The 15,174-nt window shown below is 44.1% G+C and overlaps 1 protein-coding gene across 1 annotated transcript in view; it reads right to left on the reverse strand.

The window, feature by feature from the left end:
• Positions 1-5,347: 5,347 nt before the first annotated feature.
• The window catches only part of ZSCAN25 (zinc finger and SCAN domain containing 25), a 12,397-nt gene continuing 2,570 nt past the window's right edge, over positions 5,348-15,174 (reverse strand). The window contains exons 2-6 of the mRNA XM_003798874.3: positions 14,144-14,578; positions 12,754-12,955; positions 12,068-12,159; positions 10,732-10,855; positions 5,348-6,281 (exon numbers count right to left, since the gene is read on the reverse strand). Of these exons, the coding sequence (XP_003798922.1) occupies positions 5,452-6,281; positions 10,732-10,855; positions 12,068-12,159; positions 12,754-12,955; positions 14,144-14,530 (1,635 nt within the window). The 5' untranslated portion in view covers positions 14,531-14,578 and the 3' untranslated portion in view covers positions 5,348-5,451. The remainder of the gene's footprint in view (positions 6,282-10,731; positions 10,856-12,067; positions 12,160-12,753; positions 12,956-14,143; positions 14,579-15,174) is intronic.

The following is a 15,174-nucleotide window of genomic DNA, read 5'->3' on the forward strand; positions in this document are numbered from 1 at the left end:
AGGATCAAACTTTCTTTTTTTTTGAGACGGAGCCTCAAGCTATCCCCCTGGGTAGAGTGCCATGGCATCACGCTCACAGCAACCTCCAACTCCTGGGCTCAAGCGAGTCTCCTGTCTCAGCCTCCCAAGTAGCTGGGACTACAGGTGCCCGCCACAATGCCTGGCCATTTTTTGGTTGCAGCCATCATTGTTGTTTGGCAGGCCCGGGCTGGGGATTCGAACCTGCTACCTTAGGTGTACGTGGCCAGCGCCTTAGCCACTTGAGCCACAGGCGCCGAGCCGGATCAAACTTTCTTGATGAAATAACTCCCCAGGAAAGACCTTGGGCAATTAACTGATTCTATCACCACCCAAAGCAGAAAAGAGGGTTTCCTTTCAAGTCACATCTCTGGGAACAGGCTCACTCATCATCCAACAGCACAGCGCAGACACCAAAGGTGCACAGCATTACCACCATGTGAGAGAACTGCAGGTGCGCCAGCATGCAAAATAAGGCTTCTCTGTCAGGTGACCAAACATCCCTGTTTGCTCTGTAGAGTCCCAGTTTACACCAGTGTCCTGACATGATGAATAACACTCCCTTTCACTCTCAAAGGGGGCAGAAAACTTATGAGGTGAGCATGGAACATCTTGTCACACCTGAAAGCAAAGAAGCTGTCGATGATTTAGATTTGTGTCAAAAGGAATCACTAGCCAAGTTGAAGAGACTCCCACTAGTCAAAAGTGAAATAATTTGAGCATCAAGCTCTAACTGTAGTGGATTAATCAATATGAAATATGTTTAAATGCATTATGATTTTTAAAAAACTGATCACTTGTACAGGAAGCAAAGCAAATAGATTATTGCAAAAATAGGAAAGTAAAGAAGATAATGAAGCATTATCCTAACTTTCCTGTTTGAACTATATCTATGTGTGTAAACTAATAGTAAGGAAGGGAAATTTCTTACAGAAGTATAAATAATGAACCATTTACAGGACTAATGAAATAAAAAGATACAGGCTCCTAACATCATGTAAATAAAAACAATCAATGCTCTTGCCAAAATGCAAAATATGAATCTAGTTATACCTCCACACCTACAAGTCTTTAGTAATACAAAGGAAAGAGAAATGTTAAACAATGCCACAGCTGTACAAACAGAAAAATTCAGAATTTGAAAAACTCCATAGGATAAATAATCCAATTTTTAATTTTTTTTCCTTTTTTTTTGAGACCGAGTCTCATTATGTCACCCCCGGTAGAGTACTATGCTGTCACAGCTCACAGCAACTTCCAACTCTGGGTTTAAGTGATTCTCTTCCCTCAGCCTCCTTGTAGCTGGAACCACAGGCGCCAGCCACAACACCCGGCTATTTTTTGTTGCAGTTTGGCTGGGACCGGGTTTGACCCCACCACCCTCGGTATATGGGGCCAGCGCCCTACTCACTGAGCCACAGGTGCTGCCCATAATCCAGCTTTTTCAATGAAGAAACTTTAAGGGGAAAAAAAGGAGGGTAACAACTATAGATTAAAAGACTTAGAAGACGGCTCAGCACCCATAGCACAGTGGTTATGGCGCCAGCCACATACACTGAGGCAGGCAGGTTCAAACCCAGCCTAGACCAGATACACAATGACAATTGTAACAAAAAATAGCTGGGCATTGTGGCAGGCACCTGTAGTCCCAGCTACTTGGGAGGCTGAGGCAAGACAATCACTTAAGCCCAAGAGTCTGAGGTTGCTATGAGCTGTGACGCCACAGCACACTGAGCTGTGACGCCACAGCACTCTACCAAGGGCAACATAATGAGACTCTGTCTCACAAAATAAATAAAGTAACATGGAAATAAAAAAGACTTAGAAGACAAAGTAACAAATCATCAAGTACAGAAAAATTAGATGGGCTATCCAAATTCATTAATTGGATATTCTGGCATTAAGAAATTATTGGGCTCGGCACCTGTGGCTCAAGCGGCTAAGGCGCCAGCCACATATACCTAAGGTGGTGGGTTCGAATCCCCAGCCCAGGCCCACCAAACAACGATGGCTGCAACCAAAAAATGGCTGGGCATTGTGGCGGGCGCCTGTGGTCCCAGCTACTTGGGAGGCTGAGGCAGGAGACTCACTTGAGCCCAGGAGTTGGAGGTTGCTGTGAGCTGTGATGCCATGGCACTCTACCCAGGGGGATAGCTTGAGGCTCTGTCTCAAAATAAAAAAAAGAAAGAAAGAAATTATTGAATTGTTTTAGGTATAATAGTACTGTGGTTCTTTAAAGAGCTCTACCTTTCTTAGGTACACACTGAAATATTTATAAACACATGGGATATGCTTCAGAACACTTTAGTGGAGAAGGAAAACAGGAAAAAATGGGTAAAGATAAAACAAGATTGACTATGAGTTTGTAATAGTTAAAAGTCAAATGATGAATACATGAAAATTAATTTACCTATGATTGAAATTTTCTACTATAAAAAAATTCTTTGCAGCTCAATTTACAATTGCCAAAATGTGGAAACAACCTAAATGCCCACCAACCCAGGCCTGTATTAACAAGCTGTAGTATACGTATACCATAGAATACTAGTCTGCCACTAAAAAAGATTCTTTCTATTAACCTGGATGGATGTGGAACACATTATTCTTGTAAAGCATGACAAGAATGGAGAAATAAGAAGCCTGTGTACTCAATTCTGATATGAGGACAATTAAGGTCCTAGTACACAGTGTAGGATGAGGAAAGCTAAAAAGGGAAGGAGGGAGGGGGTGGGGGGCCAAGGGGTGTGGTAACCTTTTGGGAGCAGGACACAAATGTAAGAGTGTCCTTATCCAACAAAAGTAATCAATGTAACCTGGTTCTGTGTACCTTCAATGAATCCTCAATAATAATAAAAAAAAAAAAATCCAGAAAATGTTTCTCAAAATTTAAATAGATACAAAAAATAAGTCTACAACAATTCCATATGGGGAAAACTCCCCTTTAATTCAGGCTTTCTTGGAGACATTGTCCAAGACATTGTTTTGGTGTCACAGCAGACAGGGTAAGAGGCCAGAGGGGGAAGTGGGCAAGGCCCAGCTCCTACTGGAGCTTCTCTCAAAAGACTCCAAATTTGCCAAAGGCTTAGAGGCCTGTTAGCTGAGTGTATGACCAAAGAACATCAACAATTTAGCTCAGGAAAACAGACATCGATCTGTACAACCCCTCCCCAACCCCACCTCCACAGTCCTTACCTGGCCTTAGGACACCAACCTCTGGAGAAGGCCACACTCAGACTCAGTCAGCCCTATATCCTTCAGACCAGAAGCCTCCCACTGGGTTTGGCTAGCAGGAGGTTGTCAGCCTTGCCTAGCTTGTCTGTAAATTGGGGAAAAAAAGAACTGATTTGTGGGAAGCACCTGTGGCTCAAAGGAGTAGGGCCCCATATACCAGAGGCGGGTACTAACCCAGCCCCAGTCAAAAACTGCAAAAAAAAAAAAAAAGAAAGAACTGATTTGCATATGGACCTTGGCATAGCTGAGGAACAGCAGCAGCCCAGTGTGTGCATCTCAGGGATACTTCTGCCTTAGTCAGCACAGCCTCGTGGGCATAACCAATGCACCAGAAGGACCAGGAGGGTCATTTGCTAAATCAAAATTAAACACATTGCTTGCTAAGAAACAGGACAAAATCATGTGCTCCAAAGTGGACTGAGTATCAGAACTCTGTGTTAGTCATTACCATTTATCTTACATACAGTAAAAAAATGCAAAAACAAACTCAGTAAAAGAATATGACATTAAGAGGCACCAGGAGACAAACCACATTTTGCAGTTATAGTACACTGTCAAAAGACAAACTCACGTACCCAGCAGCCAGTGTTCAAAGGCACCACACAATGACACAACAATGCAGTCTGTGCTAGCTACAGAGTTTACTGAATTTTAAGCAAAAAAGAAATACTCCAGTGATGGCAAAATAACATAAGGAAGCTTGAACAGTTATTAATGCTTCATCTTCTTTTTTTTGCAGTTTTTGCCAGTGGCCAGGTTTGAACCCGCCACCCCTGGTATATGGGGCCGGTGCCCTACTCCTTGAGCCACAGGTGCCACCCCCATCTTCTCATTTTTAAGGAAATGTACTTTTTAAAATACCTATAAACATCTTTATTTTTCCTGAATTGGCACCCATGCAAAACAGGTCACTATCACCTCATCATCCTCAGTTGGTGTCAAAGACCCCCAGTGTCTCAGATAACAAGGGACTAGAGGACAGGAACATTCAGCAAACATATTTCAGGGCAAGACACTAACGAGACCAAGAGTACAGGCTCAGATCCTGGATCCAGAGGATTCACAGGGAGTATCCACAGGTTCTGAAGATAAAGTATATTCACTAGCTCTATGAGGTCAGTGATTTTTCCCCCCATTTTATTCACGAATGTATCTCAAACACCCACAAGAGTTTCTGGCACATTACAGAGCCTCGATAAATACTTATGGAATGAATCAAATGAGAAATAGAAAAAGCATTCTATATACTGTAAAATACCATCAAATACAGGGCATTAATACTAGTTCATCTTTCAAACTCATTTAATTAGACATTTCTATAGAACTGAATGTTTAAAATACTCTTGTATTTATTCAGTGATCAATACCAAAATATTAATTTCCTAATAGTTTATGTAATGACAGTTGTTACAGTGCAAGGAATAACAAATGGAGAATTTTAAAGATGAGGGTAGAACATTACAGCCAGACACAAAAGAGACTACAAATAAGGTAAAATAAACAAGGCTGCCTGAGAGAAGATCCCACTGGTCCAGTGCAGAAGCAGGCAGGGTAGGAGCAAGCAGAGAAGACACTCTCTCGACACTTAGGGCAAACACACTTGAGAATACTTTGGGTTACTGACAGTTGGCATGTGTCCTCACCACACAGCACAAGCTCCATGAGAACTTGGTGTTGTCTGTCTCCTCCTCCACTGCACACCCAGAGGAAGCAGCACAGTAGGTGTTCAATAAATATTTGTCAAATGGAAAAGAGAGCAGGTGGGAGAAAGCGAGAGGCTGAGCTAATGATCGTGCAAGTAGGAAAGAACTCTCCAAAAAATGAGACACCAGCTGCCAACACATGACAAAGTCTTGCCTTTACTACTAGCTGTATACAGCAGGTGAACAGAACACTCCACTGAAGGAGAAAAACCCCAACCTGTACCCGCCACCCCTGGTATATGGGGCCGGTGCTCAGGAGAACATTTTCCTAAAAGATGGTAAGAAAAACAGAGCACCACTTGGGTAAGAGATGGGAGCAGTTATGCTCTCTGGAAGCTCTAAGTAAACCAGGCCTTGTCCTTTTCCTACATTTGAGAACAGGTAGAATGGCAATGTATCAAAGGGCCTTCCAGCAAACCACTGCCCCACAGCCCCAAGACTCTTCAGGGAATAAGATGAACGACACCCCTCTGACAAGACTGCCTGCCACATGGAGCCCTCACTGCACCAGGGGCTCCTGGCGGTGCTGGGTCTTCTGGTGCCGGTTGAGGATGGACCTCTGGTTGAAGCTTCGCCCACATGCAGGGCAGTGGTAGGGCTTCTCTCCTGTGTGGATCCTCTGGTGTCGGACCAGCCGCTCCCCTTTACTGAAGCGCTTTCCACACACCTGGCACCCATATGGCTTCTCCCCAGTGTGGGCACGCCGGTGCACAGCCAGGTTGGCATTCCTGCTGAAGCTCTTGCCACACTCACAGGTGTAGGGCTTCTCCCCGGTGTGCGTCCTACGGTGCACCTGCAGGTGCTGCCTCCGACTGAAGCTCTTCCAGCAGTCCCCACACTTATAGGGCTTCTCCCCTGTGTGGCTACGCTGGTGCACCTCCAGGTGGTGTCTCTGGCTGAAGGTTTTCCAGCACTCGCTGCACACATAGGGTCTCTTCCCCAGGTGGGTTCTCTGGTGTTTCATCAGGTACTCTCTCAGGGTAAAGCCTTTCCCACATTCCACACAGCCATAGGATTTCTCCTCTTCATGGGTTCGCTGGTGCCTAACCAGATTTGAGCTCCGACTGAAGCCTTTTCCACATTCAGGGCACTGGAAAGGCTTCCAGAAGGAGTTGTGAGTTTTGAGGTCATCAGGCATGGTGATGGAGCCATGCTGAGCAGGAATCCCGGGCACACCACCCTCAGAGCCACTTGGCTCCTGCTCACAGGCCCGTCCCAGTCCAGGGCCCTGGAGATCGGCTTCCCCAAACCTCTGAGCCGGCAGTGCAGCCAGCGACCCTTTCAGCTCTTCCTGCGGGGGTTTGGCCTCCTTTTCCTTGCTCCCAATACCTACGAAAGGAGATAAAGATGACTCTCTGGTAGCCACGAAAGGAGATTAATGTTACAACTTGCTTCTAAAGACTCCCATTCACAGTTCCTTCTCTTTCTTTTACCTCTTTCCACCTCTGTCACTTTTTACAGAATCTTCCAAATTTTAGTGCCCTCCTATTTAACTTCCTAATTCACTTTTATTTCCTTCAAAATCGAACTCAGTGTTTTCCTCCAAGAAACACGCCTTGATTGTTCTCTTATCCCAGGTCTCCTCAGCACTGATATACTCAATAAGCATGTTTTATTCTGCATTTATTTCCAGGTGACCTTTCTGGAAATGCTAACTTCCATTCATCCAGATGGCTGCCTTCCCTCTGTGATTATACACCTGCTCCAACCCTCCAGATCCCCCACAAGGAGTTCAGGTCCCTATCCATGCCTACACACTCCCTCCCCTAATCAGGGTCCTTAATCCAGGTCTCCTGGGAGCCTGGCAGAGGACTGACAGAGAGAAGATGCTTGTTATCTGCTGATGAAAAATAAATGCAACTAGCCTATCACTGAAGCTCCTGCAGTGGATGGCCCTTATGTAAACATATTTATCAGGACTGAAAGGGCCAGGTGTTACTGAAATGCTCGGCTTGACCCTTCTGTCCTCATTCTGATCCGTCTTCCACTCTCTCTAAATTAAGAGAAAAGTTGTTTCTAGAAAAATAAGGGGAAAAAGAACAAAAAAAGAGCAGAAGAGGTACTGGGGAGCAAAGAAGCCAAGAGAAGAAAGAAAGAGAAAAAGACAAATGACAAGGGGCACTTAAGGGAGGAAAGAGTCCTTTCAGGCTAGTCTGTGAGAAAGTAAAAAGAAACATTTATGTGCCGTCTCCTTCAATAAAATATGAGATACACAGAGATTATCTCACACTTAACTCTTTAGTTCTGTAAACCTTCATCAAAGTAAAAGTGTACAAAACATAAAGGCAGAGCTCAGAGAATTTTTATAACAAACCCCACAGCATGAACAGCACCTAATTCAAGAGACAGAACATAACCAGCACCCAGAAGTCCCTCTTTCATCCACTCTATTACTATACTCTGGCTGCCAAGGGAAACATCCTATGCACACTCTTTAGTCTTGAGCTTTATGTAATTGATCATCTGTTGTTTCTGGCTTTTTCTGCTCAATATTATGTTTGTGAAATTCACCCACATCATGATTTGCAACTAGAGTTTTCTTTTTCACTGGTGTATAGCATTCCTCTATGGGACTATATCACAATCTATTTACTAATCTGATGTTTGTTTGAGTAGTTTCCAGTTTGGAGCTGTTGTAAATAGTAAAATTGAAACTAAATGCTGTGCATGAAACTTAACTGGCTCCTGGGTAAGTCTGAATATGCACTAAATATTATATATATTTTCTCAGGTAAAATTATAACACTGGATTACACTGGGATGTCAATGTTAGCAGACACATGTTAAAGTATTTAAGAATGAAAGATAAAGATATCCCCAACTTCCAAATCCTTCCAAAACCACATACACACGTTTTACAGATAACTATGGCAAATGTTAATTACTGAATCTAGATAAAGGTGTGTTTACTGTACTAGTCTTAGCTTTTCTGTACATGTGAAAATTTTTACAATATAAAGTCAAAATATAAAGCTGAGGGATAATAAATACAATGAAATAGCTAAACACAAATAGACACGCTGGGAGAACGATTCAGTAGTGGAAAGGAAAATGGTTTTGAATGCTGCATTGGCTACTCAACTACTGTGGGATCATGCAAAAATCAATTAACCTAAGCATTACAATCTTCACCTTCAAAATGGATTGTACACTCACAAAAGCTACTGTATACATGGGGCTGATATACAATAGTAGGTGATATTATTTTAGCTCCCAGGTCAGGTACATGATTTCCAACTTCTCCCTCTACTTGGACCCCAAACTCAACACATGGAACCCTCCCTTCTCCCTCTCCCTCAGGAAAATATTTCCCTCCCTTTCTGACAACAGTAATAGCATTCTTCTAGTCCCTAGCTGGGATCTTAGACTCCTTTTTGACTTTTTTCCCTCTGCTCTGGCCAATCAGTGACAATCCTTAGATTTCAGTAAACCCCTTTCTTTCACAGCCATCAGCCTGGTTCCTGCTCTTATGCTCCTACCTAAGTTACTTCAACCCTCCAGGATGAAGATACACTGCCCCCAATTCAACTTTCCTCAATTAAAGCTTCCATCACATTACTTTGAGGTGGAAATTTTTAAAACAAAGTAGCCAGAGTCATAATGGCTGGTCTCACTCTACTTATCCCAACCTTTCTTATTCCTCTGAACACTCATCTTTCACCCCAGGGCCTTCGCCATCCTGGGATCCAGGTGACAGATTCATGTTCAAGTTTACATATACACACACTACCCTTTGTCTCTCTGATTCTAAATTATCTTTTAAATTCCTACTCCAGCCCAGACCTATATCTCTACCCTCCTTATTACCATTACTATGATTACAACATAGACCACAAAGTTTGCAGTTAATTTTTCTCTAATGAGCACAGACCAAGAACTGAGGGAACCAAGGGATCTGAGAAACCAACTAGCCCAACCTTTCCCACATTTGTCTGTCCTCTTTACCAATGAAGCAGCTCAAATCCAACACCTAGCTGTCAACACAAAAGATGGATGACATGAGAATGAACTTCAGGAAGACCCATAGGCTGGGACAGCTAAGAGATGGAACACTTGGGAAATGGGCAGTCCCATCACCGTGCCTCAGCAGAAAAGCCCAGGCATGTGCTTGGGTTGTTTTGAAACACTAAGCTGGTAAGAAATAAGCATAGAACCAAAGACTCTAGAATAATCAGAAAAGCCAGGAGGGTGTGAAAATACTTTTGAGAATGGGAAGGCAGAATCCTTAGCCCACACAGTACCATCACTGGCAGAGGTAGCTCCCTGAAGGAGCTCACAGCAGCAGAAATCTGACACCTCCAACTGGAGCATGTCACAGGAGTCCCTGATCTGTGCAGTTATTCCTGAGGATTTTTGCCTCCTTTGCCATTGCAGCATCACACATCCTTTCTCTATGTAAGGCATCTTTTGGTCACTCATGTCACTGTCATGCTGTGACAACCTTGCCCTGTACCCTGGTCTCACCCCCATTCCTTACCCTACTCCATAATAACTATCACTAAAGGCACTTGGCCTCTTCACCTGAACTGTGAGATGCTAGAGGCATCTTTAGTGATATCTTTAGTGATAGCAGAGTACTGGCCACATGGTAAGTGCCAAACACATCTTTGTGGGTAAATAAGTAATAAATGCCAACTCTAAAAGAATCATTTAATATTTCTACAACTCATAAAATAATCTAACACCACCATGGTTGCCACACATGTAGACAGATTATCTCCTATCATCCTCACAGTGCCATGAGGCTGTCTTCTATGAACAGCCCCATTTCACAATCAAGGAAAACTACACGTGAAAAGCTGAAGATGCCCAAAGTCATGGTTAGTTAAGTGGTCAAGTCAGGATGGATTCTCTAGTGTCCTGGAAGAAATACAATGATTCTCTTGCTTATCTCGGATAAATTTCAAAATGAGGAAAGGCCAGGTGGAGTCAGTACAGAGGGGTGAGCAGGGCAAAACTCATAATTTATGAAAGAAAATAAATTAAGTAAGTAAATAAAATTTTTTAAAAAGTTATGAAAGGAAAAAGTAAAGACTCAGGGGTAGGAGGAGACGGCCGTTCCCACCACAGAGCTTTCCTCCTTCCACCTACACTGTGCTCTGGCTGGCCCCAAGCCCCATGGCGCCCTCTGCTGGCTGCTCCATGGGCCTTCACCCTGCACACCTCCTGAGCGGCTGTCACTCACCAGACAACTCCATCCTCATAGGCTCTGACCCCAGGTCAAACCTGGCCACCTGAGGGCAGCAAGGCTCTGCTTTTTCTGGGCCTCCACCCTATACCAGCCCCTCCCATGGCTAAGCTCCCACTGTGCATCCTCATTCTCTCCTCCACTTCCACATACTATGCGCTCCCACAGGTTCATGAACATCAGTCCTGACCATTTCCTGCCCCAACACAGAGCTACTACCATCAGACCTGCTCATAAACATCTACCAAATGGACAAGATCGGACATTCCCTCTTTTGCTGTCTTTCTCTTGTTCTCAAGCACTCAGCACCCTTCAATCTTGGACATAGTACATATTTGGGGATACTAATGAGTGGCCTATCTCACTGCAGTCAGACTAATGGCCTCATGTTTTCCTGCTCCATCTTCTGGATCCTCTCCCCATACAAGAATGCACCCAGCCACCCCTTAAGCCACATTCTTTCCTCTGGAACCTATTCACTTGTCTCCCATGAAATCCTTTGCTAGTCATACCAGGGATAGGACAGAAACTCAGATCTGAGCTTTCAAAACTCCTCAGTTTCTTACCTGTAGGACAGAAACACAGTCTTACCTGCAGATACCCCGCAGTCCTGTGGTTCCACATATTCCCCAAAGCAATCTATCTGAGCTGGGGTCACTTGTCTCCACTCCTCCTCAGGGAAGACCAAAGCCATATCCTTAAATGGTCCCAACCCCTGAAACAGAAAGAGATTGCTATGACTAAATAAAGAATTCTAAGAAGGAACAGTCTGAACGCAGGAGACAAAAAAGAGGATGAAACAAGGGAAGAGCAAAGCAAGATGACTGAAAGATCCTCTTCCCTTATGCTTTGGGAGCACAACCACCTACCTACCTCCCAATAGTTCAATGAGAGCTGTGACATTTCAGCTTGCCCCTGACAACTGTAGGACCCCATTTCCACTCTACAATCACTTCCACTCACACCTCAAGCTTGACAGAGCTTGGGAGCTATTTACCATCTCATCTAGAACTAATTTTTCCTAAAAGGCAAGTTCACACTGAGGCAAGACCTGTCTTAAGAAAAATGCCACATTAAAACAAATGCATTCTCATTTTTCCATTCACTATGTCATGAGTAACTATCATGGCAGACAGCAAAGGTCTGGCTAAATAAAAAAATAACGATGTCATCTCCCAGCCCTTCTAAACTATGTCCTGAGAAGAGAGGAATGAGAAATGACATTGGCATCAAACCTTGCCTAAATACAGCTTCTGCTAGGTCTTACTTTTGACTTACTTTTTTCAAATAGCACCTTTTCTTCTTCAGGAAATTCTTTAATACTTGTCCCCTTAAGGTACCCCACTGGAAGCCCCCCCCACCTCCCTGGTAACATTCAGCACCCTGTAGAAGAGTGAGTGCTCCATCTATGCCTCAGTTACCCCCATTTCTGAGGGATAAGTGTCAACAAACTAAGGCCTAAATTCCTCTTATGGCCTATGTAGGCCAAAGAGACCACCCTGCTCAGTGCTTCTGGGAGCCCCAACCCTGGGTCAACAACATTCCTACTGATGGGGTGGGGGTGTCCAAAGGAACAGCAGCAATAGAAGCATCCACAAAGAGCATCCACACAAAGGGGATCTTTATCTCAGGGCCTACCATCACAGTCTAAATAGTCCTGTGGGGTTTCTATCAATAATCTCATCTTCTTCACAATTATAAAAGTAACACCAGCAAGTCAATCTTGGCTTAAGGTCCAGAGATAAGGCTCAATTGGAGATAGTGATACGGAGGGGAAAATGATACCATCAGGTCCACCAGGACTAGAAAACAGAATGACTCAACTTTGGGGGGTAGCAGGCACGTTATTGTGTGGAGAAACCTTGGGAAAAGTGAACCTTGATAAAAACAATGACATGATCTCTAGAAAGGCACAGTCACAGCTCACCTGAGATCCAGCTGTAAAGAACCCAGCTGCCATCTCTTGATCTCTGGTATTCACTTGGGGGAGGCCAGGACCCCCCTGAAGAATGGGCAGGGCTGAGCAGGGACAAAAAAGCACAAGAATTAACACTGTCATGCAGTTAGCTTGTTCAAAGGTATCCCCAACCTGACATACAACCACAGGAACTAGGACATTCCAGATAGAATCAATTTGGTATCACACTATCCCACACACAGGGGTGTCCCCCACCCTGTTCTCAGCTGGGAAGACCATCCCAGCCCTGGCCTCTCATGTTCCTTAGTAGTACTCTGGGAATAAGCTCCTTCATGAGTCAGTAACAAAATAAAGTCATATATTCTTTTGAGAGATATGATTTATCTGCACGCTTTAAAACTATTCCCATGTGTCAGCTGAATATTTCCTGATGGTTTCTAGAAAGGATCTCAGTGGAAGGAGAAGAGAAAAACAATAAAGAGAGCATGATCCCAGATATCCCTTCCAGAAACCAGAGTCTAGGTAGAGGAAACAATTTTACTTCATCTATTTCCTACCAAAGTCAAGGAAATAATTCTGAATTACACTTGCAAGTAACTTTGTTTAACCATCGCTGGGTTTTTGAAGGATGAGGTAATGGGATAGGCTGCAAAGCAGTTTTCTGTGCCCTTACGTGATCACTGTTTGCATCTTACCCTGCTCCTGGAAGTCTTGAGCCCCGTCTCCAGTGTTCTGATTAAGGTGCTCCCCAGTGCCTTGGTCTAGGCCTTGAACTCCTTCTCCATGGGGTATCCCCCATTCAGGCTTGATCTCTACTGGCCCCAGGTGGACAGCTGGCTCCCAAGCACCTCTGCAAAGTGCTGTCTCCTCCTGTTCTCCCTGCACGTGGCATGGAACCTAAGAATAGTCCCCAATACCAATTAGAATGAGGACTGGGTAAGGCTGTTATGAAGGGAGTTGAATTAAAACCTAAAAAGAAAATCAAGAAAAGAACCATTCCAGTTTTACGGGAAAGCCAAGATGAGCTCCTCCCTAGCACATCAGCGAGGAAGTGAAAAGGAAGCCAAACTTCCTTCATCAGGCCCTGAGCAACTTTTATCTGTCCATGCCATTTGAAAAAGGGTCTCTTCTACCTGCCTGATATTGATCAAATTTTATCATGAATAACATCACAGAAAGCCCAGCATGAGTGTATTGTGCTAGAAACTCAGCACTTACTACTGGCAAAAAAAAAAAGAATTCCCACTACAAAAGCTAAAAATACCGAGGGCAATAATGTAAGACTCTATCTCTTTAAAAAAAAAAAAAAAAAGAACTAGGTAGAAACAGTTACTTTAAAAGCACAAGGAAAATCCCTTACACTGAGACACATTCACAAAAACAAGGTTCTTTCCCCATCTGCTTTTAAGCTTCTGAGTTGGGAAGAGAAAAAAAAATTCTCTTAGAATTCTCTAGGAAGGCAGGAAGTCAAGGGTGACAAAAGTATGGAAGGGAAGCTGATCTGTGAAATGACTGGGACTTGTGAGCAACACAGTAACATCAGTCCTATCTCCTTTCCCAGCCATCCCTTGGGTGATTGTACCAAAGTGACAGAAATATAGCCAAAGTCCGAGGAAACATCTGTGACACAGTCACTTGGTGTCATGAGAACAGCACCACCAAATCATTACAGGAGCCCTATAAGCCAACATCTCAGACACAGAAACAGCACTGCTATGGACAATTCTTCTCAGGATATTCTTAAGAATATTCACCAAGAGGCATCTTGGATGCCAATCCCACAGGCATCTTGCCCAAACAGGAGCCGTTTTCATGAGTGACCCTAAACGGTCACGATGCCTTCTTTATGCCTGACACTCACAAAGTAAACATGGCCAGGCCTCTGCACTAGTAGCCAAACAGAGGCTTCAGGCTTTTCTGTATCCTGTACCCCAGTATCTTCCCCGGAAAGGCTTTTCATGCTAAAAAGCCCTTACAGAGATTCTATGCCTCATCCACTCACACTGCTTAATCAAATCTTCCAATTCTTTAAAAACTCCCTTCCCATGCCAACAGCACAAGACCTGGATCCCCCTTCTCACCCACCGCCTTGGCCTCCAGAGCTCTCTCTGTCAAGTCTTCCACCATGGCCACCAGGGCTTTGCCACTCTCCAGGCCATGCTCCCAGATCCAGGCATAGAACTCTCGGGGCAGGATGGTCAGGAACTGCTCCAGCACCAGCAGCTCTAGGATCTGCTCCTTAGTGTGCAACTCAGGCCTCAGCCACCGACGACAGAGCTCTTGGAGCTCCCTGAGGGCTTCCTGGGGTCCTGCTGCCTCCTGGTAGCGGAACTGCCGAAATCTCAGACGAAAAGTCTCAGGACTAGAGTCTTCCCTGGTCTGGCCCCATGGCAACTCTTTCTCCAGTTTCACCACAGGAACACTCGTTTGCTGCTGAGGCTCTTCTGCCATCCCTGGACGCTCTTTAAGCATCTTCACGTTCCCGCCAGGAAGACTGAGAATGACAGGCTTCTGAGAACCCTTTTGAAAACATGAGACACGTGAAAGGTCAGTCCACCCCAGTTGTCTCTACATCTGTGAATATTCTGCTGGTGAACATGGTAATCATCTTCTCTGAGGCATTGTCAAAAGACTGAACATAGATCTTGAAAGTCATGTCAATTCAATTCAGTGTCCACTAAGCACCTATTAGGTGCTGAGAGTGAATAGAAAATGTGTAAGATATACCTTATACCCAGAAATAGTTCAGAATCTGACTGGGACAATAACACTGCAATCAGGGAATAAGATAAAATAGGTTAGTCACCAGGGCCCACTCTTCCAATACTAAAGGAAATATATATTCAATACACAAACATACACTCACATATATAGTACATATGCTAGGCATGCAGAAGCTAGAAATACAATAGAAAACAAGACAGACAAGGAGATTGCCTTCTTGAAATGCATATACTAACACAGCAGGCAGAAAAAAATTAGATGTAAGCAAATAAGTTTCAAGTGGGGATATGTTCTAGAAAGAAATAAGTAGGGTACACTGTTAGCTGGGGACAATTGTCTTGGAGAAAGCTTTTCTGAAGACATGATACTGGGCTCGGCGCCTGTGGCTCAAG

Source organism: Otolemur garnettii, unplaced genomic scaffold (assembly GCF_000181295.1).
Source record: "Otolemur garnettii isolate 467f Iridium unplaced genomic scaffold, OtoGar3 scaffold00142, whole genome shotgun sequence".
NCBI lineage: Eukaryota > Metazoa > Chordata > Mammalia > Primates > Galagidae > Otolemur > Otolemur garnettii.